Source organism: Nerophis ophidion, linkage group LG13 (assembly GCF_033978795.1).
Source record: "Nerophis ophidion isolate RoL-2023_Sa linkage group LG13, RoL_Noph_v1.0, whole genome shotgun sequence".
Classification (NCBI taxonomy): Eukaryota; Metazoa; Chordata; class Actinopteri; order Syngnathiformes; family Syngnathidae; genus Nerophis; species Nerophis ophidion.
Window position 1 is genome coordinate 16,397,833 of NC_084623.1, and position 24,946 is coordinate 16,422,778.

Genomic DNA, 24,946 nt, shown 5'->3' on the forward strand with positions numbered 1-24,946 from the left:
ATCTATCTATCTATCTATCTATCTATCTATCCATCTATCTATCTATCTATCTATCTATCTATCTATCTTTGAAAAAAAAGAGACAACTTTTAAAAAGATGCTGTTCCTTTAAAGGTCCTAATTGCTAAGCATTCCACATCCCAACAAACCTCCCATCTTACAAGAGACCCATTGTTTGTTTCGCTCTTTGTGTGAAAGTGTGAGTGTGGTAAACGGTGTCCAACTTACTGGTGTGTGTAGTTTTTGAATGAAAACGCAGATTTAAAAGCACTTGTTTTTATTTTTGCAGCTCTCCTGAGGTGTGCGTTCACCACTTGTCATGGCTCACCGTTTGTTTGAAGGCAAAGAGCACGCGTGCTCTTATCGGAAGTACAGGATTCCTCCGTCGGATCACCTGATCCAGCATGTGATCGACTTTGCGAGAAAACAGGTAAAGCCAAAAGTTAATATTTTCAGTATAAAATGAAATGTGTGTACTAGATACATACAAACCCCGTTTCCATATGAGTTGGGAAATTGTGTAAGATGTAAATATAAACGGAATACAATGATTTGTAAATCATTTTCAACCCATATTCAGTTGAATATGCTACAAAGACAACATATTTGATGTTCAAACTGATAAAAATTTTTTTTTGCAAATAATCATTAACTTTAGAATTTGATGCCAGCTGCACATGACAAAGAAGTTGGGAAAGGTGGCAATAAATACTGATAAAGTTGAGGAATGCTCATCAAACACTTATTTGGAACATCCCACAGGTGTGCAGGCTAATTGGGAACAGGTGGGTGCCATGATTGGGTATGAAAACAGCTTCCTAAAAAATGCTCAGTCTTTCACAAGAAAAGATGGGGCGAGGTACACCCCTTTGTCCACAACTGCGTGAGCAAATAGTCAAACAGTTTAAGAACAACGTTTCTCAAAGTGCAGTTGCAAGAAATTTAGGGATTTCAACATCTACGGTCCATAATATCAAAAGGTTAAGAGAATCTGGAAAAATCACTCCACGTAAGCGGCATGGCTGGAAACCAACATTGAATGACTGTGACCTTTGTTCTCTCAGACGGAACTGTATCAAAAACCGCCATCAATCTCTAAAGGATATCACCACATGGGATCAGGAACACTTTGGAAAACCACTGTCACTAAATACAGTTCGTCGCTACATCTGTAAGTGCAAGTTAAAGCTCTACTATCCAAAGCGAAAGCCATTTATCAACAACATCCAGAAACGGCGCCGGCTTATCTGGGCCCGAGATCTTCAAAGATGGACTGATGCAAAGTGTAAAAGTGTTCTGTGGCCTGACGAGTCCACATTTAAAATTGTTGTTGAAAATATTTGACATTGTGTAATCCGGACCAAAGGGGAAGCGAACCATCCAGACTGTTATCGACGCAAAGCCAGCATCTGTGATGGTATGGGGGTGCATTAGTGCCCAAGGCATGGGTAAATTACACATCTGTGAAGGCACCATTAATGCTGAAAGGTACATACAGGTTTTGGAACAACATATGCTGCCATCTAAGCGCTGCCTTTTTCATTGACGCCCCTGCTTATTTCAGCAAGACTATGTCAAGCCACATTCAGCACGTGCTACAAAAGCATGGCTTCGTAAAAAAAGAGTGCGGGTACTTTCCTGGCCCGCCTGCAGTCCAGACCTGTCTCCCATCGAAAAATGTGTGATACATTATGAAGCGTAAAATACGACAGCGGAGACCCCGGACTGTTGAACGACTGAAGCTCTACATAAAACAAGAATGGGAAAGAATTCCACTTTCAAAGCTTCAACAATTAGTTTTCTCAGTTCGCAAGCGTTTATTGAGTGTTGTTAAAAGAAAAGGTGATGTAACACAGTGGTGAACATGCCCTTTCCCAACTACTTTGGCACGTGTTGCAGCCATGATATTCTAAGTTAATTATTGTTTGCAACAAAAAAAAAAGGTTAATGAGTTTGAACATAAAATTCTTGTTTTTGTAGTGCATTGAATTGAATATGGGTTGAAAAGGATTTGCAAATCATTGTATTCTGTTTTTATTTACATGTAACACAATTTCCCAACTCAAATGGAAACGGGTTTTGTATTTTCAACCATGCATGGTTGATTATACATTTGTTTTAATGTTACAACATGTGATACTTTGGCAGGAAGATGGTCCGTTAGAGCTCGCAGTGGACGTGGGCTGTGGGTCAGGTCAAGGTACCGTGCAGCTGGCCAAACACTTTGTTTCTGTGGTGGGAACGGACATTAGCCCTGCCCAGATACAGGAGGCTTTGGAGCATGCTAAAGAGCCAAACATTACATATAGGTAAGCCCAAATCTACTAAAAAAATTAAAATCAATGTATGTATTTTTTTTTTCCACACTGCAATTTATTTGCTTGTACTTTTCATACGGAAGCCAGTGAAACAGGAAGTTGCTGCAACTGTATGTGGTTTCCCCCAATTCCGATAATTCGAGGGTTGATGACATCAGTGTCCAATGTTGGATGTGATGTAGAGCAGTGGTCCCCAACCACCGGGCCGCGGTACCGGGCCACAGAAGAATTTTTTATTCATTTTTATAAAAAAAAAAAAAAAAAAAAAAAAAATATATATATATATATATATATATATATATATATATATATCTTTTTTTCTTTTTTTTTTTATTAAATCAACATAAAAAACACAATATCCACTTACAATTAGTGCACACCACAAAAACCTTCCTTTTTCATGACAAAAACCTCCCTTTTTCATGACAAAGAAAAAAAAAAAAAAAAAAGAAGGATTCTCCCACCCCCCGGGCCGCGGGACAAATTATTAAGCGTTGACCGGTCCACGGATAAAAAAAGGTTGGGGACCACTGATGTAGAGTGTATATCAGAGCTGGGCAAATATTTTGACACAGGGGCCACATTCAGAGAAAAAAACATGTGGGCACCAAGGTGTATATTTGTATACATGGTATGTACACATTTAGCTGTGGAAATCTGCTGTACAGTATGTGTTTGGGTCCCTTTTTTTTCCAGGAACACTAATGATAAGATAGAATTAAAAAAAAGTTATGACAGACCACCTCCAAAAAAACTGAATGGAATTTTACAGTTTTTTACTGAATGGGACACCCAAACGCCCTGCGATGAGGTGGCGACTTGTCCAGGGTCTACCCCGCCTTCCGCCCGATTGTAGCTGAGATAGGCGCCAGCGCCCCCCCAGTGACCCCAAAAGGGAATAAGCGGTAGAAAATGGATGGATGGGACAACCAAACGGGCTTCACGGTGGCAGAGGGGTTAGTGCGTCTGCCTCACAATACGAAGGTCCTGCAGTCCTGGGTTCAAATCCAGGCTCGGAATCTTTCTGTGTGGAGTTTGCATGTTCTCCCCGTGAATGCGTGGGTTCCCTCCGGGTACTCCGGCTTCCTCTCACCTCCAAAGACATGCACCTGGGGATAGGTTGATTGGCAACACTAAATTGGCCCTAGTGTGTGAATGTGAGTGTGAATGTTGTCTGTCTATCTGTGTTGGCCCTGTGATGAGGTGGCGACTTGTCCAGGGTGTACCCCGCCTTCCGCCCGATTGTAGCTGAGATAGGAGCCAGCCCCCCCCCCGTGACCCCAAAAGGGAATAAGCGGTAGAAAGTGGATGGATGGGACACCCAAACATTTATTGTCTTAAAGTTCTGTTACATGTTAAGATTGGGGTGTTTTTGGAGGACGGATTTTGGATTCAGAGTTTTTCGAGTTAAGTAGGCGCGTAAGTTGAGTTAATACTGTATTTAACATGTCAATAATAAAATCCGAAAATAAAATCCGCTGTTGGAACTGATTTAAAACAAGAAATAGGTATCACGTTCCACGTTACAGTTGTTTTATTTAGTATTTTCCCAAAGTTTACATGCCCTGGTGCTCCTATTTGGATATTGTGGTGGACATTAAGAACCGTGTTTACGATGTGTTTTGAAGCTCAACATGTGTCCCTTCAAACTCCCCGTAAAAAACGCCTGTGTTCTGTGGACAACGATGTTGTTTTGGGAGCCACGTTTCCACAGAACTAAGGGTCGGGGGTGTCATACTTCTCTCGTCATTGTTATTCTTTTTGTTGTGAAGTATATTTCTGAGAATCTGCTGTTAAAGGCCTACTGAAATGCGATTTTCTTATTTAAAAGAGGAATGCAGGTCCATTTTATGTGTCATACTTGATCATTTCGCGAAATTGCCGTATTTTTGCTGAAAGGATTTAGTAGAGAACATCGACGATAAAGTTCGCAACTTTTGGTCGCTAATAACAAAGCCTTGCCTGTACCGGAAGTAGCAGACGATATGCGCGTGACGTCACGGGTTGTGGAGCTCCTCACATCCTCACATTGTTTACAATCATGGCCACCGGCAGCGAGAGCGATTCGGACCGAGAAAGCGACAAATTCCCCATTAATTTGAGCGAGGATGAAATATTCGTGGGTGAGGAAAGTGAGAGTGAAGGACTACAATATACAGTGGGAGCGATTCAGATGTTATTAGACACATTTACTGGGATAATTCTGGAAAATCCCTTATCTGCTTATTGTGTTACTAGTGTTTTAGTGAGATTATATGGTCGTACCTGTACAACCTGAAGGTCGGCCCCGCACCTTTCTTCAGCACCAGTCGACGCGTGGTGACAATGCCCATCTCTGTCCTTCGCAAGGGACCCTCTTCGAAACACGACATTTCGAAATGATCGCTGCATAATACACTGTACTTTGTGTGTGTGGTCCAATCCATCTCTGTTCCATAGTACAGCTTGACTGTCATCTTTCGGGAATGCAAACAATGAAACACCGGCTGTGTTTGTGTTGTTAAAGGCGGCCGCAATAAACTGCTTCCCACCTACAGCTTTCTTCTTTGACGTCTCCATTATTCATTGAACAAATTGCAAAAGATTCAGCAACACAGATGTCCATAATACGGTGGAATTATGCGATGAACACAGGCAACTTATAGCTGGGAATGGTGCTGGAACAAAATGTCCTCTACTATGTGTGAGGTCACGCGCATCATACAGCGACGTTTTAGCATGATACCTCCGCGCGAAATTTAAAATTGCATTTTAGTAAACTAAACCGGCCGTATTGGCATGTGTTGCACCGTTAAGATTTCATCATTGCTATATAAACTTTCAGACTGCATAGTCGGTAGTAGTGGGTTTCAGTAGGCCTTTAAGGGCTTACTGCAAAAAGCACATCAAAGATCATCTATATTACATTACACCAGTGTTTTAAGGATTGTGCTGCAAAAATGTTAGTCTTTGCCAAGTTCTTTTTGGCCCCTTGGCCACCAGTTTAATAGCCCACATGGGTGGTAGGTCATATAAACATTGAAATGGGGTGACAAAGCGCAAGGAAAAGGAAAAAAGAGACAAGTGTAGCGGTGGTGAAGTGAATTATATTTATATAGCGCTTTTCTCTAGTGACTCAAAGCGCTTTACATAGTGAAACCCAATATCTAAGTTACATTCTTAAACCAGTGTGGGTGGCACTGGGAGCAGGTGGGTAAAGTGTCTTGCCCAAGGACACAACGGCAGTGACTAGGATGGCGGAAGCGGGAATCGAACTTGCAACCCTCAAGTTGCTGACACGGCCGCTCTACCAACCGAGCTATACTCTCTTTCTCTCAGCCGTGTGGTTTTTCCTGCTATAAACTTCTGGAAAAAATAGACCTCTTATGCAAAATACAAGTGTACAAACATAAGTTTGCCAAATGTTTACACAGTTACAAACTGTTTTTTATACAACAGAAGCACTTTATTGTTTTTATTATTTAATTTGCTTCAAACATTTTCGTCATTCGCTGGCCGAATTTGGCCCCCACCCCCAGTTGAATAGCCCTGACCTTAATCTTTTATATGTGCTGCATGCTGTTTCAGAATGTCTTTGTTTGTCCGTCTCATTTTCTTCTGCCTTCATAATCCTGGAGCTGATTTTTCTCAGATCATGAACAATGTGATCTTTGTCTTTTAGAGTCAGAATATATAGTGTTGCCCTTACAACAAAACAAATATGCTTTAAATTAATTTTGCACCATGCAATTATTGCATATAATTTGGCTTGAATTGCTGATTGATTGTGAATAAAGGATACTATTTATTTTGTATTTAAATGCTCTGGAATGTTGGTTGAGACCTCTGTTATTCTCAACCCAATTGTTTCTTTATTAAACCTTGGGGATCCCTCAAATAGTTCCTGGGGACCCAGAAGGTGTGTCAGCCATGAAAGTTGTTTATATTAATATTTTTTTGTAAATCTGTAGATCAGCCTGTTAATAACAAATCAAACCCAACCCTATTCATTTAGCACTTTTCATACACAGGGTAGTGTTGTTAAAAAAAAATGAAAAGAAAACACACACACTCCTACCCGCACACGCACACTCACAAACACACAAACACACACCCACACACATGCATTCACACACGCACTCACAGGACAAAAAAAAACTAAACATGGCATGCTGCCTGGATTTGAGGAAAAACTCCACCTTCAAAGCGTCCACACTGGAGAATAACAAAAATTAACGGCATCTAAAAATTAGTATGAAACATACGATAAAATATCTGTAAAAAATAAAATACAAATAATCTAATAATAAGTTCATAAAAACTTAACATTGAGATATTAATAGGAGTAATTTGAATATAATTAAGATTAAAAAATCAAAACAGTTTAACATTATCAGTAAAAAGCCTGATTAAAAACATGTCTTTAGCCTTTAAAAAGTAAATAGTAATTTAATGGTCTCTGCAGTCTTGTGGCTCTCTGGCAGGCTGTTCAACAGGTGGGAGCCGTAGTGGCTATACGCCGCCTACCTGTGGGTCTTTTTACTGGTATTTGGTAAAGATAAAAGGGCCAGTGCCAGAGGACCTTAAGGCCTGCGAGGGTTGATAAGCTAAAAGCAGGTAAGATAAATTTGAAGGTGCATGGACATTAAAACATTTGAAAACCAATAATTGAACTTTGAAATTGACCCTGAAGCAACTTTAAAACCGGTGTAATGTGCGCCTACCCTCTAGTCCAGTGGTTCTCAAATGGTGTACCCCTGGGGTACTTGAAGGTATGCCAAGGGATACATGAGATTTTTTTTTTAAATATTCTAAAAATAGCAACAATTCAAAAATTCTTTAGAAATATGTTTATTGAAAAATACTTCAACAAAATATGAATGTAATAAACTGTGAAAAGAAATGCAACAATGCAATATTCAATGTTGACAGCTAGATTTTTTGTGGACATTTTCCATAAATATTGATGTGAAAGATTTCTTTTTTTGGGGAAGAAATGTTTAGAATTAAGTTCATGAATCCAGATGGATCTCTATTACAATACCTAAAGATGGCACTTTAAGTTGATGATTACTTCTATGTGTAGAAATCTTTATTTATAATTGAATCACTTGTTTATTTTTCAACAAGTTTTTAGTTATTTTTATATCTTTTTTTCCTAATAGTTCAAGAAAGACCACTATAAATTAGCAATATTTTGCACTGTTATACAATTTAATAAATTAGAAACTGATGGCATAGTGCAGTATTTTACTTCTTAATCTCTTTTTTTCAACCAAAAATTAGGTTTAAAATTAGGGGGTACTTGAATTAAAAAAAAATTCACGGGCGGGTACATCACTGAAAAAAGGTTGAGAACCACTGCTCTAGTCTTCGTCAGCGCGGGTGAAGCTGAGTTCTGTAAGAATTGTTGACTTCTGATATTCTTTTTTGGAAGGCCATAGAGCAGGGCTTTACAATACTCTAAACGACAGGAAATAAAATCATGCATTAGCACCTCCGTGTTGGCCTGAGATAAATGGGTGGACTCTGGCTATGTTGTTGAGATGATAAAAAAAATATTTTTGTAGTTCTTTTAATACGGGGGATAAAAGTCAAAATCAAGCCCAGATTTTTTAAAGACTGTGTTGGTTTAAAATCCTGTAATTTTGGTAAAGGTTTCTCCCTCTGGCCTTAAGGGCATATAACTAAAACATTGGTTTTGTCCTTGTTGAGCAGTCGGAAATTCCCTGCCACCCATGAATTGATTTCGACAATGAAAACGATATCTATTAGTCCTGTGTCATCAATGTACCACTGTGTAAACCGATGCCATGTCTCCCAATGACGTCCCCAAGAGCCAGCATGTAAAGATGAAAAAGAATGGGACCTAAAATTGAGCCTTGAGGAACCCCTCATCTTATCTCACGGGTTCCTAAAGGAACATGCATGTAAAGTTTTGTAGTTTTTGTATATTTTACTCCCTTTTTGTCACAGAAAACCCACTTCTCAGGTGTGAATGAATGATGAGTTCCCACTTCTCTATAAACCTAAGTTATTATTATTATTATTATTATTAAAAACACAAACTATGCAACATTTGTGCATGCATGCAACTATACGTCTAATACACAGGTGTCAAACTCAAGGCCCGGGGGCCATATTTGGCCCCTCACATCATTTAAATCGGCCCACGAAAGCCCTTAAATAGTAAGTCAATAAAGCATTTTACTATTTACTAAATGTAATCTTTTCATTGTAACAGACAGAAATACATGTATTACAGTCCATAGTAAATATAGTATATTTAAACTGTATTATATAATAATGCAACAAATATGATACAATCATTAATTTAAAACTTTTTAAAATTTAAACAAAATAAATGTCCGCTTGAGTTATATCAAAGTAAGTTATTCATAAAATGTTATACTGCAGAAATTACAATAGATCCATCCATTCATTTTCTACTGCTTATTCCCTTTTGGGGTCACGGGGGGCGCTGGCGCCTATCTCAGCTACAATCGGGCGGAAGGCGGCGTAAACCCTGGACAAGTCGCCACCTCATCACAGAATTACAATAGATTTTACAGTACAAATAATTGGCAGCTAAATTCTCAGGATTTTACAGTAAAAAGAAAAACGATAGTTCCGTTTTTCTATTTACAGTAATTTGCTGTAAAAAAAACATCGTAAATTTTATGGTGAAGTTGTGGCGACTCAGCTGCCAGTTTTTTGTTTTTTTTAACAGAAATTTTTTTTTTTTTTTTTGAAGTGTATGCAATGTAATACACATATAATAATCAAATGCACAGTAATTATTTTTACAGTATCATGAAGTGAATTCTTATACATCTGTTTTCATAAATTAGATACGGTTACAAACGTCCCTCTTAGGGCAGCCATAACTGCAATGTGGCCCTCAGTGTCAAAATAATTGCATTTAAGTTATCACAAAACTTTGTATTTCAATGAGTTACCGGCGAGCAGACAAAAGCTGTCTTTGATCTTACCAATCAAAAGGCTTGAAAAACTCCACTGGGTAGGATGGGAAGCGACATGAAGGTGTCAGTTTCTTTGTATTGTAATCCACAGGAAGATTTTGTCTTGACCAAAGATCTACAAAGCGGAGAGGAAGCAGGACCTGACCCCTTCCAGACACTTTTTCTTTGAACTGTATTATGACCAAAGGCAGCGGCTGTTTACGACCCTTATCCCGTTAGAAACAGCTGTTGCCATGTAATCAGGGAAAGTCCGAATAAAAGAGGAGACGTACAAGGAGACTGTACAAGAGTACAGCCCAGATGTTTCTCCTCAATTGAGCGCCATTAAAATCTGTCTCTGTTAAATTCCTTGCTTCTTTGTCTGTTTGATAGATGTCATCAGTGTTTGAATCTGACACTCAGTGTAACCATGTTCGACACCCCTGGTCTAATATGAATATATGGTACTCAATGGTACTCTGGCGGTATCTAGTGGTTGAAGTGTCAAATTACACTTCTAATCGGATTTTCATGTATTTAATTTTTTTTTGCTTGAAAATAGCATAATAAGATAACTGAAGGTTAAGTGCAGAAAGAGACAGCACTGAGGCAGAGACCTCTTTTAGCCTGAGGCGTATTTATTAATATAATAAAATGACGTGTGTAATAAATCCAAATGTGTATGGTGTGACTATGTGATGTGTCTAGCTGGTGAGTGTTACCGTACAATGTTGAAGGTGCGTCTTGTGAGAGGTGCAGAAGCCAAGAAGGGGCAAGGCAGGCTTGGAGGTCCGTGGGCAAGCAAGTGGTCAAGGGCAGGAGCGAGGTGTCCGAGTCCGTGCTTAGGCGAGAGGTCGAGATCCGGGAAGGCAACAAGAAAACCAGAGGGAATCCAGGGAGACTAGACACACAGCTCGAAACCAGGGAACAAACAGGAACTACGGAATGACGGCAGGATAGGAGGCAATGAGCACAGAGATGGGGAAACGCAGAGAGACAGTAGGCACATGAAAAAGGAGCTAGAGACGTCAGGGCTTACTGAACTATACAGGTAGCTACGTTCTGGCGCTAAAACGCAGGACATGCTGGCTTAAGAAAGGTGTCGAGCTCTCATGTGTGTATATTGTAGGCCGCAGCAGAAGAGGAATGCCCGTGGGCGTGTCCAGAGGCTCCGAAGAATGAGAGGCGTCAGGTGCTTGAGCCGTAACAATGACAGGTGTACAGTATTATTGAAAATGGCCATTTTTTTTTTAAAGGAAATCAATGTGGGACTAAAGGGACCCGGAACTCCCATGTATACTCACTCGAGTTTGTGCTTAAAATAACTTGGCAAAGAACGGACAAAGCAAATTTTGAGATTGATTCTGATACAAGGGCAGCAGGGTGGAACAGGGGTTAGTGCATGTGCCTCACAATACGAAGGCCCTGAGTAGTCCTGGGTTCAATCCCGGGCTCGGAATATTTCTGTGTGGAGTGTGCATGTTCTCCGGCTTCCTCCCACCGGCACAAACATGCACCTGGGGATAGGTTGATTGGCAACACTAAATTGGCCCTAGTCCCAGTGATGAGGTGGCGACTTGTCCAGGGTGTACCCCGTCTACCGCCCGAATGCAGCTGAGATAGGCTCCAGCACACCCCGCGACCCCGAACGGGACAAGTGGTAGAAAATGGATGGATGGTTAAATTCTGATACAACTCTTGTGGCCATATTTCATCCCGCTAACGTTTAAAATGAACATTCTGTTGCATGATGTCAATCAGTCAATCAAACAATGTTTATTTATATAGCCCCAAATCACAAATGTCTCAAAGGACTGCACAAATCATTACGACTACAACATCCTCGGAAGAACCCACAAAAGGGCAAGGAAAACTCACACCCAGTGGGCAGGGAGAATTCACATCCAGTGGGACGCCAGTGACAATGCTGACTATGAGAAACCTTGGAGAGGACCTCAGATGTGGGCAACCCCTCCCCCCTCTAGGGGACTGAAAGCAATGGATGTCGAGCGGGTCTAACATGATACTGTGAAAGTTCAATCCATAGTGGCTCCAACACAGCCGCGAGAGTTCAGTTCACAGGAAACCATCTCAAGCGGAGGCGGATCGGCAGCGTAGAGATGTCCCCAACCGATACAGGCGAGCGGTCCATCCTGGGTCCCGACGAGCGGTCCATCCTGGGTCTCGACTCTGGACAGCCAATACTTCATCCATGGTCATCGGACCGGAACCCCTCCACAAGGGAGGGGGGACATAGGAGAAAGAAAAGAAGCGGCAGATCAACTGGTCTAAAAAGGAGGTCTATTTAAAGGCTAGAGTATACAGATGAGTTTTAAGGTGAGACTTAAATGCTTCTACTGAGGTGGCATCTCGAACTGTTACCGGGAGGGCATTCCAGAGTACTGGAGCCCGAACGGAAAACGCTCTATAGCCCGCAGACTTTTTTTTGGGCTCTAGGAATCACTAATAAGCCAGAGTCTTTTGAACGCAGATTTCTTGCCGGGACATATGGTACAATACAATCGGCAAGATAGGCTGGAGCTAGACCGTGTAGTATTTTATACGTAAGTAGTAAAACCTTAAAGTCACATCTTAAGTGCACACGAAGCCAGTGCAGGTGAGCCAGTACAGGCGTAATATGATCAATCAATCAATCAATCAATCAATGTTTACTTATATAGCCCTAAATCACTAGTGTCTCAAAGGGCTGCACAAACCACCACGACATCCTCGGTAGGCCCACATAAGGGCAAGGAAAACTCACACCCAGTGGGACATCGGTGACAATGATGACTATGAGAACCTTGGAGAGGAGAAAAGCAATGGATGTCGAGCGGGTCTAACATGATACTGTGAAAGTTCAATCCATAATGGATCCAACACAGTCGCGAGAGTCCAGTCCAAAGCGGATCCAACACAGCAGCGGGAGTCCCGTCCAAAGAGAAGCCAGCAGGAGACCATCCCAAGCAGAGGCGGATCAGCAGCGCAGAGATGTCCCCAGCCGATACACAGGCGAGCAGTACATGGCCACCGGATCGGACCGGACCTCCTCCACAAGGGAGAGTGGGACATAGAAGAAAAAGAAAAGAAACGGCAGATCAACTGGTCTAAAAAGGGAGTCTATTTAAAGGCTAGAGTATACAAACGAGTTTTAAGGTGAGACTTAAATGCTTCTACTGAAGTGGCATCTCGAACTGTTACCGGGAGGGCATTCCAGAGTACTGGAGCCCGAACGGAAAACGCTCTATAGCCCGCAGACTTTTTTTGGGCTTTGGGAATCACTAATAAGCCGGAGTCCTTTGAACGCAGATTTCTTGCCGGGACACATGGTACAATACAATCGGCAAGATAGGATGGAGCTAGACCGTGTAGTATTTTATATGTAAGTAGTAAAACCTTAAAGTCACATCTTAAGTGCACAGGAAGCCAGTGCAGGTGAGCCAGTACAGGCGTAATGTGATCAAACTTTCTTGTTCTTGTCAAAAGTCTAGCAGCCGCATTTTGTACCAACTGTAATCTTTTAATGTCATCTTCAAAGACATAAAAATACCCACAAAGGGTCCCCCCAAGGGTTGATCACAACCCTTAGGCATTTTTTCATTAGAACCATCACCAATTGAATAATCTATTACGAAAAAGGACCATAAAAAGAGCATTTGTTGAACGTTGAAGTACAGCATGGAACATGTCTAATTCACTCTTCTGTCATCGCCTTCAGGCAGTGTGTGGCCGAGGAGCTGCCGTTTGCCGACGGCTCAGTGGACCTGATAACTGCCATGTCTGCCTTCCACTGGTTTGACAGGCCACGCTTCCTTCAGGAGGCCCAACGGGTCCTGAAGCCTCACGGCTGCTTGGCTCTGCTCAACTACACCGTCGAGATGGATCTCAGCTACCCCGATTGCTGCTTGCAGTCACTGAACCAAGTCTGCAAAGAGGTGCTTGTTCTGGTCTAACCTCTTTTAAATATTAGAACTGCTGAACAAAAGGAGTTCCAATCTACTACTCTGTAGATAAGACCTGCGATGCTGCCCGTTAAACTTTTCAATCTGGCCCGCCGGACATTCCTAAATAATTTCTTTGTATCTTTAAGATGGAAACTGTAGCTGCCGTTATGATGTGCAGTGATGTTTTCAAATGAACTTGAGTCTTGAACTATACAAAGTATTTCAATGGTTGGAATCTGCGCTTTTGCATGCTATTCTACAAACCCCGTTTCCATATGAGTTGGGAAATTGTGTTGGATGTATGTATACACGGAATGCAATGATTTGCAAATCCTTTTCAACGCATATTCAATAGAATGCACTACAAAGACAATATATTTGATGTTTAAACTCATAAACTTTATTTTTTTTTTGCAAATAATAATTAACTTAGAATTTCATGGCTGAAACATGTGCCAAAGTAGTTGGGAAAGGGCATGTTCACCACTGTGTTACATCACCTTTTCTTTTAACAACACTCAATAAACGTTTGGGAACTGAGGAAACTAACTGTTGAAGCTTTGAAAGTGGAATTCTTTCCCATTCTTGTTTTATGTAGAGCTTCAGTCGTTCAACAGTCCGGGGTCTCCGCTGTCGTATTTTACGCTTTATAATGTGGCACACATTTTCGATGGGAGACAGGTCTGGACTGCAGGCGGGCTAGGAAAGTACCCGCACTCTTTTTTTTTTACGAAGCCACGCTGTTGTAACACATGCTGAATGTGGCTTGGCATTGTCTCGCTGAAATAAGCAGGGGCGTCCATGAAAAAGACAGTGCTTAGATGGCAGCATATGTTGTTCCAAAACCTGTATCTACCTTTCAGCATTAATGGTGCCTTCACAGATGTGTAAGTTACCCATGCCTTGGGCACTAATGCACCCCCATACCAGCACAGATGCTGGCTTTTGAACTTTACGTCGATAACAGTCTGGATGGTTCGCTTCCCCTTTGGTCCGGATGACACGATGTGGAATATTTCCAAAAACAATTTGAAATGGGGACTCGTCGGACCACAGAACACTTTTCCACTTAGCATCAGTCCATCTTAGATGATCTCGGGCCCAGAAAAGCCGGCGGCGTTTCTGGATGTTGTTGATAAATGGCTTTCGCTTTGCACAGTAGAGCTTTAACTTGCACTTACAGATGTAACGACAAACTGTATTTAGTGACAGTGGTTTTCTGAAGTGTTCCTGAGCCCATGTGGTGATATCCTTTAGAAATTGATGTCAGTTTTTGATAAAGTGCTGTCTGAGGGATTGAAGGTCACGGTCATTCAATGTATGTTTCGGCCATGCCGCTTACGTGGAGTGAATTCTCCAGATTCCCTGAACCTTTTGATGATATTATGGACCGTAGATGTTGAAATCCCTACATTTCTTGCAATTGCACTGTGAGAAACGTTGTTCTTAAACTGTTTGACTATTTGCTCACGCAGTTGTGGACAAAGGGGTGTACCTCGCCCCATCCTTTCTTGTGAAAGACTGAGCATTTTTTGGGAAGCTGTTTTCATACCCAATCATGGCACCCACCTGTTCCCAATTAGCCTGCACACCTGTGGGATGTTCCAAATAAGTGTTTGATGAGCATTCCTCAACTTTATCAGTATTTATTGCCACCTTTCCCAACTTCTTTCTCACGTGTTGCTGGCATCAAATTCTAAAGTTAATGATTATTTGCACACAAAAAAAAAGTTTATCAGTTTGAACATCAAATATGTTGTCTTTGTAGCATATTCAACTGAATATGGGTTGAAAATGATTTGCAAATTCCGTTTATATTTACATCCAACACAATTTCCCAACTTACTGTATATGGAAACGGGGTTTGTATTAGTGTTCCTAGAAATAGGACCCACACACACATTCTGTACAGCAGATTTTCGTGTGTGTGTGTGTGTGTGTGTGTGTGTGTGTCGTCCCACAGACTAAAATTGGTCCCCCCAGTAAAAATAATTGCCCAGGCCTGCTGTAGATTCTCTGTGATTGTGAACTCACTACAACTTACTACACTGTAGCGGTCAGGGGGTGGGGCTTAAAAAATAGAAAATAAAAACATTCGAATTGATTGCAATTTTTATTTGTAACGATCCAAAATAGATTAAAGAAAAATCTGACAACTATTTGTTTTTAATCCGTCCTGTCCAGCCACTCAGGCAAATCCTATCATTGACGTAGACTCCCCTATCTTTATCATATTTACTTTCGAATTAAGAAGTGTTGGATACTTCTTTCTTTGCCTTATTTGACTTTGTTTGAGTAGAATTTTAATGAATTTTTTTTTTAAAGTAATATAGAAATTAATCAGCTCTGTTTTATGGAGGAATGTAGTTAATCACAGAACTGGCACCCAATGTTATCAAAAAATATTAATTTTGATCAAAAAATATGGATTTCGAATCCAGAATTGATTCTGATGAGTAAAATCCGATACCGTAGGAAGTGGATCATATGGCCCCATTCGTTGCGGGTTACCTGACACTTAAAACGTGACAAATTTAGATGCCGGATGGCAGTAAAGTATTGAATACCTTAAAATGTGTTTCGTGTCTGATTGTAACTTTGACCACAGAGTTAGTTGCTCTATAGCTTGTCGCTTTCCATCATTTTCAGCAGACTGCATTGCAAAATTAATGAGCCTTCCCCCCAGGAATGCAACCATGAGTCCCTTCCCTAATGTAAATTGCACCACTGATGACAAAACCCAAGTAAAATGGTCTAATGTTACCTTTTTGTGCTCTTCAGTTTTATGCAGCATTACATCCTTACCGCAGTCCTCACCTTGGTGCCAGTTCTATCGAGCTGTACCGGGAAGCCTACTCATCCATCCCTTATGCTAACAAGGAGTGGTAAGTGACAATAACCTCGTAGGTCCCACCACAGACTGGTTGTGTGCCCATAAAGCACACAAACAAGTCTTGTTACGTAGATAAGACACCTGTTACGGAAACAGCCTCTTCTCAGAAAAGAAATCTCACATGAAGAATACCAAGGATAGTTGAATGGTAAAACATCTAGCTCCCAATCAGAGGGGACTGGGTTCAAATCCCAGTCAGGTTTATCGGGAACTAGGTAACCGTCAGCTGGTGGAGTTATTTTTTAATGTTATAGTATACTGAGACTTATTTTAAATTAAATATGTCATTGGGGCCCGAAATCTCCATTTCAGAAGATCAAAGATGGCTAAGTGGTCAAAGCAGCTATCTCCCAATCAAAAAGGACTAGGTTGAAATCCTTGTCAGATTGATCGGTAACGAGAAATGATCCAGTTGGAGGAGTTGAAATTTGATATCATGGTTTACTGAGACTGGTTCTCAATTAAATATGTCATTGGGGTCTGAAATCTCCTTGCGAAAAGGCCAAGGACAGCTGAATAGTTAAACAATCAAATGGGACTGGGTTCAAATCACAGTCAGCTTGATCAGTAACTAGGAAAGCGTCAGCCGGTGGAGTTACTCTTTTAAATCATAGTTTACTGAGACGGGTTCTCGATTAAATATGTCATTTGGACCTGAAATCTCTTCTTAAGAGGACCAAGGTTAGCTCAGTGGTTAAAGCCGCTATCTCTCAATCAAGGAGAATTCGGTTCAAATCCCAGTCGGGTTGATCGGTAACGAGGAAAGCGTCAGCCAGTGGAGTTACTCTTTTAAACCATAGTTTACTGAGGCAGGTTCATGATTAAATATGTCATTGGGACCTGAAAACTCCCCATTAGAGGACCAAGGTTAGCTGAGTGGTTATAGCAGCTATCTCCCAATCAAGGTGAATTAGGTCAGTCAGGTTGATCGGTAACAAGTAAAGATCCAGTAGGAGGACTTAAAGGTTTATATCATGTTTTTCTGAGACAGGTTCTTAAATGTATATGTCATTAAGGAAAGACATCTCATCTGAAGAACACCAAGGATCGCTGAATGGTTAAACAGATAACTCCCAATACAAGGGGACTGGGTTCAAATTCCAGTCAGGTCTATCGGTAACTAGGAAAGCTTCAGCTGGTGGAGTCAAAATGTTATATAATCGTTTACTGAGAAAGGTTCTCAATTAAATTTGTCATTGGGGTCCGAAATCTCACCTCAAGAAGACCAAGGACAGGTGAAGGGTTAAAAAGCTACCTCTTAATCAAATGGAACTTGGTTCAAATCCCAGTCAGATTGGTCGGTAACTAGGAAGGCTTCACCCGTGAAGTAACTCATTTAAATCATAGTTTACTGAGACAGGTCCTTGATTAAATATGTCATTGGGACCCGAAAACTCCCCATAAGAGGACCAAGGTTAGCTGAATGGTTAAAGCAGCTATCTCCCAATCAAGGAGAATTAGGTTCAAATCCCAGTCAGGTTGACCGGTAAAAAGAAAAGTTCCAGTAGGAGGACTTAAAGGCTTATATCTTATTTTACTGAGACAGGTTCTTAAATATAGATGTCATTGAGGAAAGAAATGTCATCTGAAGAATACCAAGGATAGCTGAACGTTTAACCAGCTAGCTCCCTATCGAAGCAGACTGGGTTCAAATCCTATTCAAATTGATTGGTAACTAAGAAAGCTTCAGCTGGTGGAGTTAATCTTTTATATCATAGTTTACTGTGGGGCCCGAAATATCTCTTAAAGAAGACCTAGGATGGCTGAGTGGTCAAAACATCTATCTCCAAATCAGAAAGGACTAGGTTCAAATCCCGGTCAGGTTAATAAATAACTAGGAAAGCTTCACCCGTTGGAGTTAATCGTTTAAATCATAGCATTATGAAGCATAAAATACGACAGCGGAGACCCCAGACTCGGACTCTACATAAAACAAGAATGGGAAAGAATTCCACTTTCAAAGCTTCAACAATTAGTTTCCTCAGTTCCCAAATGTTTATTGAGTGTTGTTAAAAGAAAAGGTGATGTAATACAGTGGTGAACATGCCCTTTCCCAACTACTTTGGCACATGTTGCAGCCATGAAATTGTAAGTTATTTATTACAATTTCCCAAATCATATGGAAGGTGGGATTGTATATATATATATATATATATATATATATATATATATATATATATATATATATATATGTATATGTATGTGTGTATATATATATATATATATATATATATATATATATATATATATATATATATATATATATATATATATATATATAGTGGGGCAAAAAAGTATTTAGTAAGCCACCGATTGTGCAAATTCTCCCACTTAAAATGATGACAGAGGTCTGTAATTTTCATCATAGGTACACTTCAACTGTGAGAGACAGAATGACAAAAAAATCCAGGAATTCACATTGTAGGAATTTTAAAGAGTTTATTTGTAAATTATGGTGGAAAATAAGTATTTGGTCAACCATTCAAAGCTCTCACTGATGGAAGGAGGTTTTGGCTCAAAATCTCACGATACATGGCCCCATTCATTCTTTCCTTAACACGGATCAATCGTCCTGTCCCCTTAGCAGAAAAACAGCCCCAAAGCATGATGTTTCCACCCCCATGCTTCACAGTAGGTATGGTGTTCTTGGGATGCAACTCAGTATTCTTCTTCCTCCAAACACGACGAGTTGAGTTTATACCAAAATGGATACGTGGATGATACAGCAGAGGATTGGGAGAATGTCATGTGGTCAGATGACAACAAAATATAACTTTTTGGTATAAACTTAACTCGTCGTAGATACATATATATATATATATATATATATATATATATATATATATATATATATATATATATATATATATATATATATATATATATATATATATATATATATATATATATATATATATATATATGTATGTATATGTGTATGCGTGTGTGTTCGTGTATATATTAACACACATATGTATATGTGTTTGATTATTTGTATTTGTATATATGTATATATTTTTGGGGGGGTGGGTTACATGTGTTATAAAATGCTGGTTTTGACCAAATCTATGCATGTAAACATACCAAGCATATGTATGGATCAATGACGTTGGGTTTAAAGTAGGATGGGCGGCTTTCTGAATGGTGGCCCAGAATTGTTGTACTGTACATGAATGAATGAATGAATGAATGAATGGTTTATTTTGAGCCATGCAAACAAAACAAAAGAATGACATAAAATACAAAAAAAAATATGTACATACACATTATTTTTACACCTACATTGAAAACATTACATGTGACTAATCTTTTGTAGATGTCAAGAGGGAGTGGGAAGAAGTAAACTTATTAGGTCCCACCCCTATACATATACAATATATACATACACAATATATAATACAATAATACATATAATATAATTCAATTCAGTGGTTGCTGCATAGATGCTATATGTTATCTATATATAATACATTGAAATTCACACACACTTATATATATACATATGTACACACACACATATATACACAACACACACGCATATGTACACACATATATACAATCCATATACATATATACATATATATAAATACATACATATTCACACATAATCACATACATACACACATGCATATAACCAAAATACACACACACACACACACACACACACACCTATATAAATACTATATATAATAGTATATATAATATACACTTTTGTCTAAACCAGGGGTGCCCACACTTTTTCTGCAGGCGAGCTACTTTTCAATTGACCAACTCGGGGGGATCTACCTCATTTATATATATCATTTATATTTATTTATTTATGAAAGAGACATTTTTGTAAACAAGTTAAATGTGTTTCATGATAATACAAGCATGTGTAACACATATAGATATCTTTCTTTCACAAAGACAAGAATATAAGTTGGTGTATTACCTGATTCTGATGACTTGCATTGATTGGAATCAGACAGTAATGATGATAACGCCCACATTTTCAAATGGAGGAGAAAAAAAGTTGTCCTTTCTGTACAATACCACATGAAAGTGGTTGGTTTTTGGCATCTAATTCATCCAGCTTCCATACACTTTACAAGAAAAACATTGGCGGCAAATTCTGTAGCTTGCTTGATTGACATTCACGGCACCCGAGGGTCTTGTGAGATGACGCTGGCTGCTGCCAGTTCATTATTATGAAAAAATGACAGAGAGGAAGGCGAGAAACACTTTTTATTTCAACAGACTTTCGCGCCGTCCCTTCCGTCAAAACTCTAAAGGCCGACTGCACATTTCCTATCTTCACAATAAAGGCCCTGCTTCATGCTGCCTGCGCTAACAAAATAAGAGTCTCGGAAAGCTGGCGTGCACAAGTGATGTGCACGCCAGCTTTCTGAGGGATCGCTTGTGCACGCCAGTTTTCCTAGACTCTGTATTTAGTTAGCGCAGGCAGCATGAAGCAGGGCTTTTATTGTGAAGATAGGAAATGTGCAGTCGGCCTTTAGAGTTTTGACGGAAGGTACGGCGCGAGAGTCTGTTGAAATAAAAAGTGATTCTCGCCTTCCTCTCGGTCATATTTTCATAATAATGATCTTGCAGCAGCCAGCGTCATCTCACAAGACCCTCCGGTACCGTGAATGTCATTTAAGTGACGTCTTGGTGAAGATTGATGATCACTAATATTTAGGATTTATTTTTTTTAAAAGCCTGGCTGGAGATCGACTGACACACCCCCCGCGGTCGACTGGTAGCTCGCGATCGACGTAATGGGCACTCCTGGTCTGAACGTTATTAACAGTTTTTGGTGCCTATGAGAACAAGCTTTCATTTTGACTATGATATTAGTGGTTAATAGTGGATCTGTAAAAATATGTGCTTCAAACCTCTTTTGTACAATCAATTCCTCGTGTTTTATTGTACCCTGGCCTGCAGGCATGAAAGTGTGTGCGTGAGAAGAGCCATGCCACTGTGCAGCTACATGGGCTTGGTAGAGTCCTTCTCCAGCTACCAGGCTATGCTCAGAGATGATCCCCAGAAGGCAACCGGGCTCTCACAGGACATTTGTCAAAGGTTCTTCACCTTCTTGCTTTTCACCCATTGTGTCATGAACTCATATTAGTATGTGAAGTCCTGATATCACCTGTTGCATGAGGTGTGACATGTTGACACATTCCTCCTGTGCTCTTCACTGCAGGCTGATGTCCATCATGAAGGTGACGTCTGTAGAGACTCAGGTGATGGTGGGCGTCAAGTATTTCTACCTACTAGCTATGAAGGACTTGTAGTCAAGTGAGCAGTATTCAAATATCAAAAGTACCTGTATGTGTCTAGGAGTTTTGTCAATCAATGTCAATCAATGTTTACTTATATAGCCCTAAATCACTAGTGTCTCAAAGGGCTGCACAAACCACTAGGACATCCTCGGTAGGCCCACATAAGGGCAAGGAAAAATTTCACACCCAGTGGGACGTCGGTGACAATGATGACTATGAGAACCTTGGAGAGGATGAAAGCAATGGATGTCGAGCGGGTCTAACATGATACTGTGAAAGTTCAATCCATAATGGATCCAACACAGTCGCAAGAGTCCAGTCCAAAGCGGATCCAACACAGCAGCGAGAGTCCCGTTCACAGCGGAGCCAGCAGGAAAACATCCCAAGCGGAGGCGGATCAGCAGCGCAGAGATGTCCCCAGCCGATACACAGGCGAGCAGGATCGGACCGGACCCCCTCCACAAGGGAGAGTGGGACATAGGAGAAAAAGAAAAGAAACGGCAGATCAACTGGTCTTAAAAGGGAGTCTATTTAAAGGCTAGAGTATACAAATGAGTTTTAAGGTGAGACTTAAATGCTTCTACTGAGGTGGCATCTCGAACTTTTACCGGGAGGGCATTCCAGAGTACTGGAATGTCAAAACATTTAATTTCCTCTTAGAAATAAAGGTGTCAGTAAGGAACTTTTTGTTTTCTTCTATCAAATCAACACAAAAAAACACGAGATACACTTTCAAATAGTGCATCAACCCAAAAAAAAAAAAACACCCTCCCTTCCCCATTCACACTCATCCACACCCACTCCCTCAAAAAGGGCTTGTTTCTTTCTGCTACCAAAATTCTGGTTCCCACAACATAGATAACAGTATGCAAGGGACACAGTCCCTGAAGCACACATGATTGTGTCCACTAACATTATCATTAATTACTATTTTTTATCTAATTGTTTTTATATTATTTTACTTTCTTTTTTATCCAAGAAAATGTTTTTTTTTTGTGTATTTATTTATCTTATTTTATTTCATTTATAAGATTAAAAAAAAAGGAACTTATCTTCACCAGACCAGGTTGTTAATGAAATTAGACTTGCAAATAATTTATAAACAAAATTACATTTTCATAAAAAGCATTTGTGTATAGTCCATATTATGTCCAAGTCAGACTCAACACACACCTTCATTTTGTACGCTCAAAAATAGGGAACACAACAACGAGCGGTATAGCTCGGTTGGTAGAGCGGCCGTGCCAGCAACTTGAGGGTTGCAGGTTCGATTCCCGCTTCAGCCATCCTAGTCACTGCCCTTGTGGCCTTGGGCAAGACACTTTACCCACCTGCTCCCAGTGCCACCCACACTGGTTTAAATGTAACTTAGATATTGGGTTTCACTATGTAAAGCGCTTTGAGTCAATAGAGAAAAGCGCTATATAAATATAATTCACTTCACTTCACTTCACAGACAGCATTTACCAGGGGTCATCAACGCGGTGCCCGCGGGCACCAGGTAGCCCGTAAGGAGCAGATGAGTCGCCCGCTGGCCTGTTCTAAAAATAGCTCAAATAGCAGCACTTACCAGTGAGCTGCCTCTATTTTTTACATTTTATTTATTTACTAGCAAGCTGGTCTCGCTTTGCTCGACATTTTTAATTCTAAGAGAGACAAAACTCAAATAGAATTTTAAAATCCAAGAAAATATTTTAAAGACTTGGTCTTCACTTGTTTAAATAAATTCAATTATTTTTTTAACTTTGCTTCTTATAACTTTCAGAAAGACAATTTTAGAGAAAAAATACAACCTTAAAAATGATTTCAGTATTTCTAAACAACAACCTTTTTTACCATTCAAATTCCTTCCTCTTCTTTCCTGACAATTTAAATCAACGTTTAAGTATTTTTTGTTTATTTTTGTAAAGAATAATAAGTACATTTTAATTTAATTCTTCATTTTAGCTTCTGTTTTTTCGACAAAGAATATTTGGGAAATATTTCTTCAAACTTATTGTGATTAAAATTCAAAAAAATTATCCTGGCAAATCTAGAAAATCGGTTAAATCAAATTTAAATCTTATTTCAAAGTCTTTTGAATTTATTTTAAAACTTTTGCTCTGGAAAATCGAGAAGAAATAATGATTTGTCTTTGTTAGAAATATAGCTTGGTCCAATTTGTTATATATTCTAACAAAGTGCAGATTGGATGTTAACCTATTTAAAACATGTCATCAAAAAGATTCAAATTAGCTAGTTTTTCTATTCATTTTTTTCGGTTGAATTTTGGATTTTAAAGAGTGGAAATTGAAGATAAACTATGTTTCAAAACTTTATTTTCATTTTTTTCGTGTTTTTCCTCTTTTAAACCGTTCAATTAAGTGTTTTTTTCATCATTTATTCTCTACAAAAAACGTTCCGTAAAAGCAAAAAAAATGTACGACAGAATGACTGACAGAAATACCCATTTTTTTTTATATATATAGATTTATATATTAAGGGTAAATTGAGCAAATTGGCTTTTTCTGGCAATTTATTTAAGTGTGTATCAAACTGGTAGCCCTTCGCATTAATCAGTACCCAAGAATTAGCTCTTGGTTTCAAAAAGGTTGGTGACCCCTGGCATATATGTTGCTGTTGTTGCATATCTATAAACATAATTACTGTACATTTTCACAATAAGCCTTTAAGGATTTCCCATCTTTTTTCATGTTTTTTGTCACGGCGTGGCGCGGTTGAGAGAGTGGCCGTGCCAGCAACCTGAGGGTTCCTGGTTCAATTCGCACCTTCTACCAACCTCGTCACGCCCTGTTGTGTCCTTGAGCAAGACACTTCACCCTTGCTCCTGATGATTCGTGGGTAGGGCCTTGCATGGCAGCTCCCTCCATCAGTGTGTGAATGTGTGTGTGTATGGGTGAATGTGGAAATAGTGTCCAAGCGCTTTGAGTACCTTGAAGGTAGAAAAGCGCTATACAAGTATAACCCATTTACCATTTATCATTATCGTTTTCAATCATGTATCTTTCTAAAGTTAAAAAATACAGATTTTTTTTTTTTTTTTTAGAAAGTAATACTAAGTGAATATCTGTTTCTGGCCTTAAAAATAAACCTTTTACCAAGTACTATAATTAAATTGACTAAGTCATGACTGTCAATGAACTCTCCTAAAATAACAGAAACTACATCAAGCTTCATAAACAAACCATTTTTTTCAACTTCCACCCAAAAGGAAGACACAATATGACAATACCAAAACAAATGCAGGGTGGATTCTGATTCCTGACAACAAAATGGGCAATCATCTGACTCAGTCATATTCCATAGTTTTAACATTTTCCCCGTGGGTAAGAAGTTATAAATAATTTTAATTGGAAAATAACGATTTTGCACATCGATAGTAGTTTTGTAGATTAGTTTGAATATGGCCTCCCACGGCAACGGGCAGTCAACAAAGTCCTATTTTCCATATGTGTTGTATGGGGCAGCCTTCAAAGATTTCTTTATTAAATAAAAATTATAAATTTTTCCATTTATTTCAGTTCCTTTTTGCCAACTAGAATTTCTTATTAGAGGTTTACAAACTAGTAATTTAGTAGTTCCA

At 39.5% G+C, this 24,946-nt stretch overlaps 1 protein-coding gene across 1 annotated transcript; it reads left to right on the forward strand.

Moving 5' to 3' along the window:
- The first annotated feature begins 189 nt into the window (after positions 1 to 189).
- Positions 190 to 22,060, forward strand: LOC133564904 (putative methyltransferase DDB_G0268948). The gene is made up of 6 exons (XM_061919438.1): positions 190 to 430; positions 2,149 to 2,309; positions 12,978 to 13,194; positions 15,985 to 16,088; positions 21,023 to 21,160; positions 21,285 to 22,060. Exons 1-6 carry the CDS (start codon positions 320 to 322, stop codon positions 21,373 to 21,375), a joined length of 822 nt encoding a protein of 273 aa, XP_061775422.1. The 5' UTR covers positions 190 to 319; the 3' UTR covers positions 21,376 to 22,060.
- Positions 22,061 to 24,946: the final 2,886 nt, after the last annotated feature.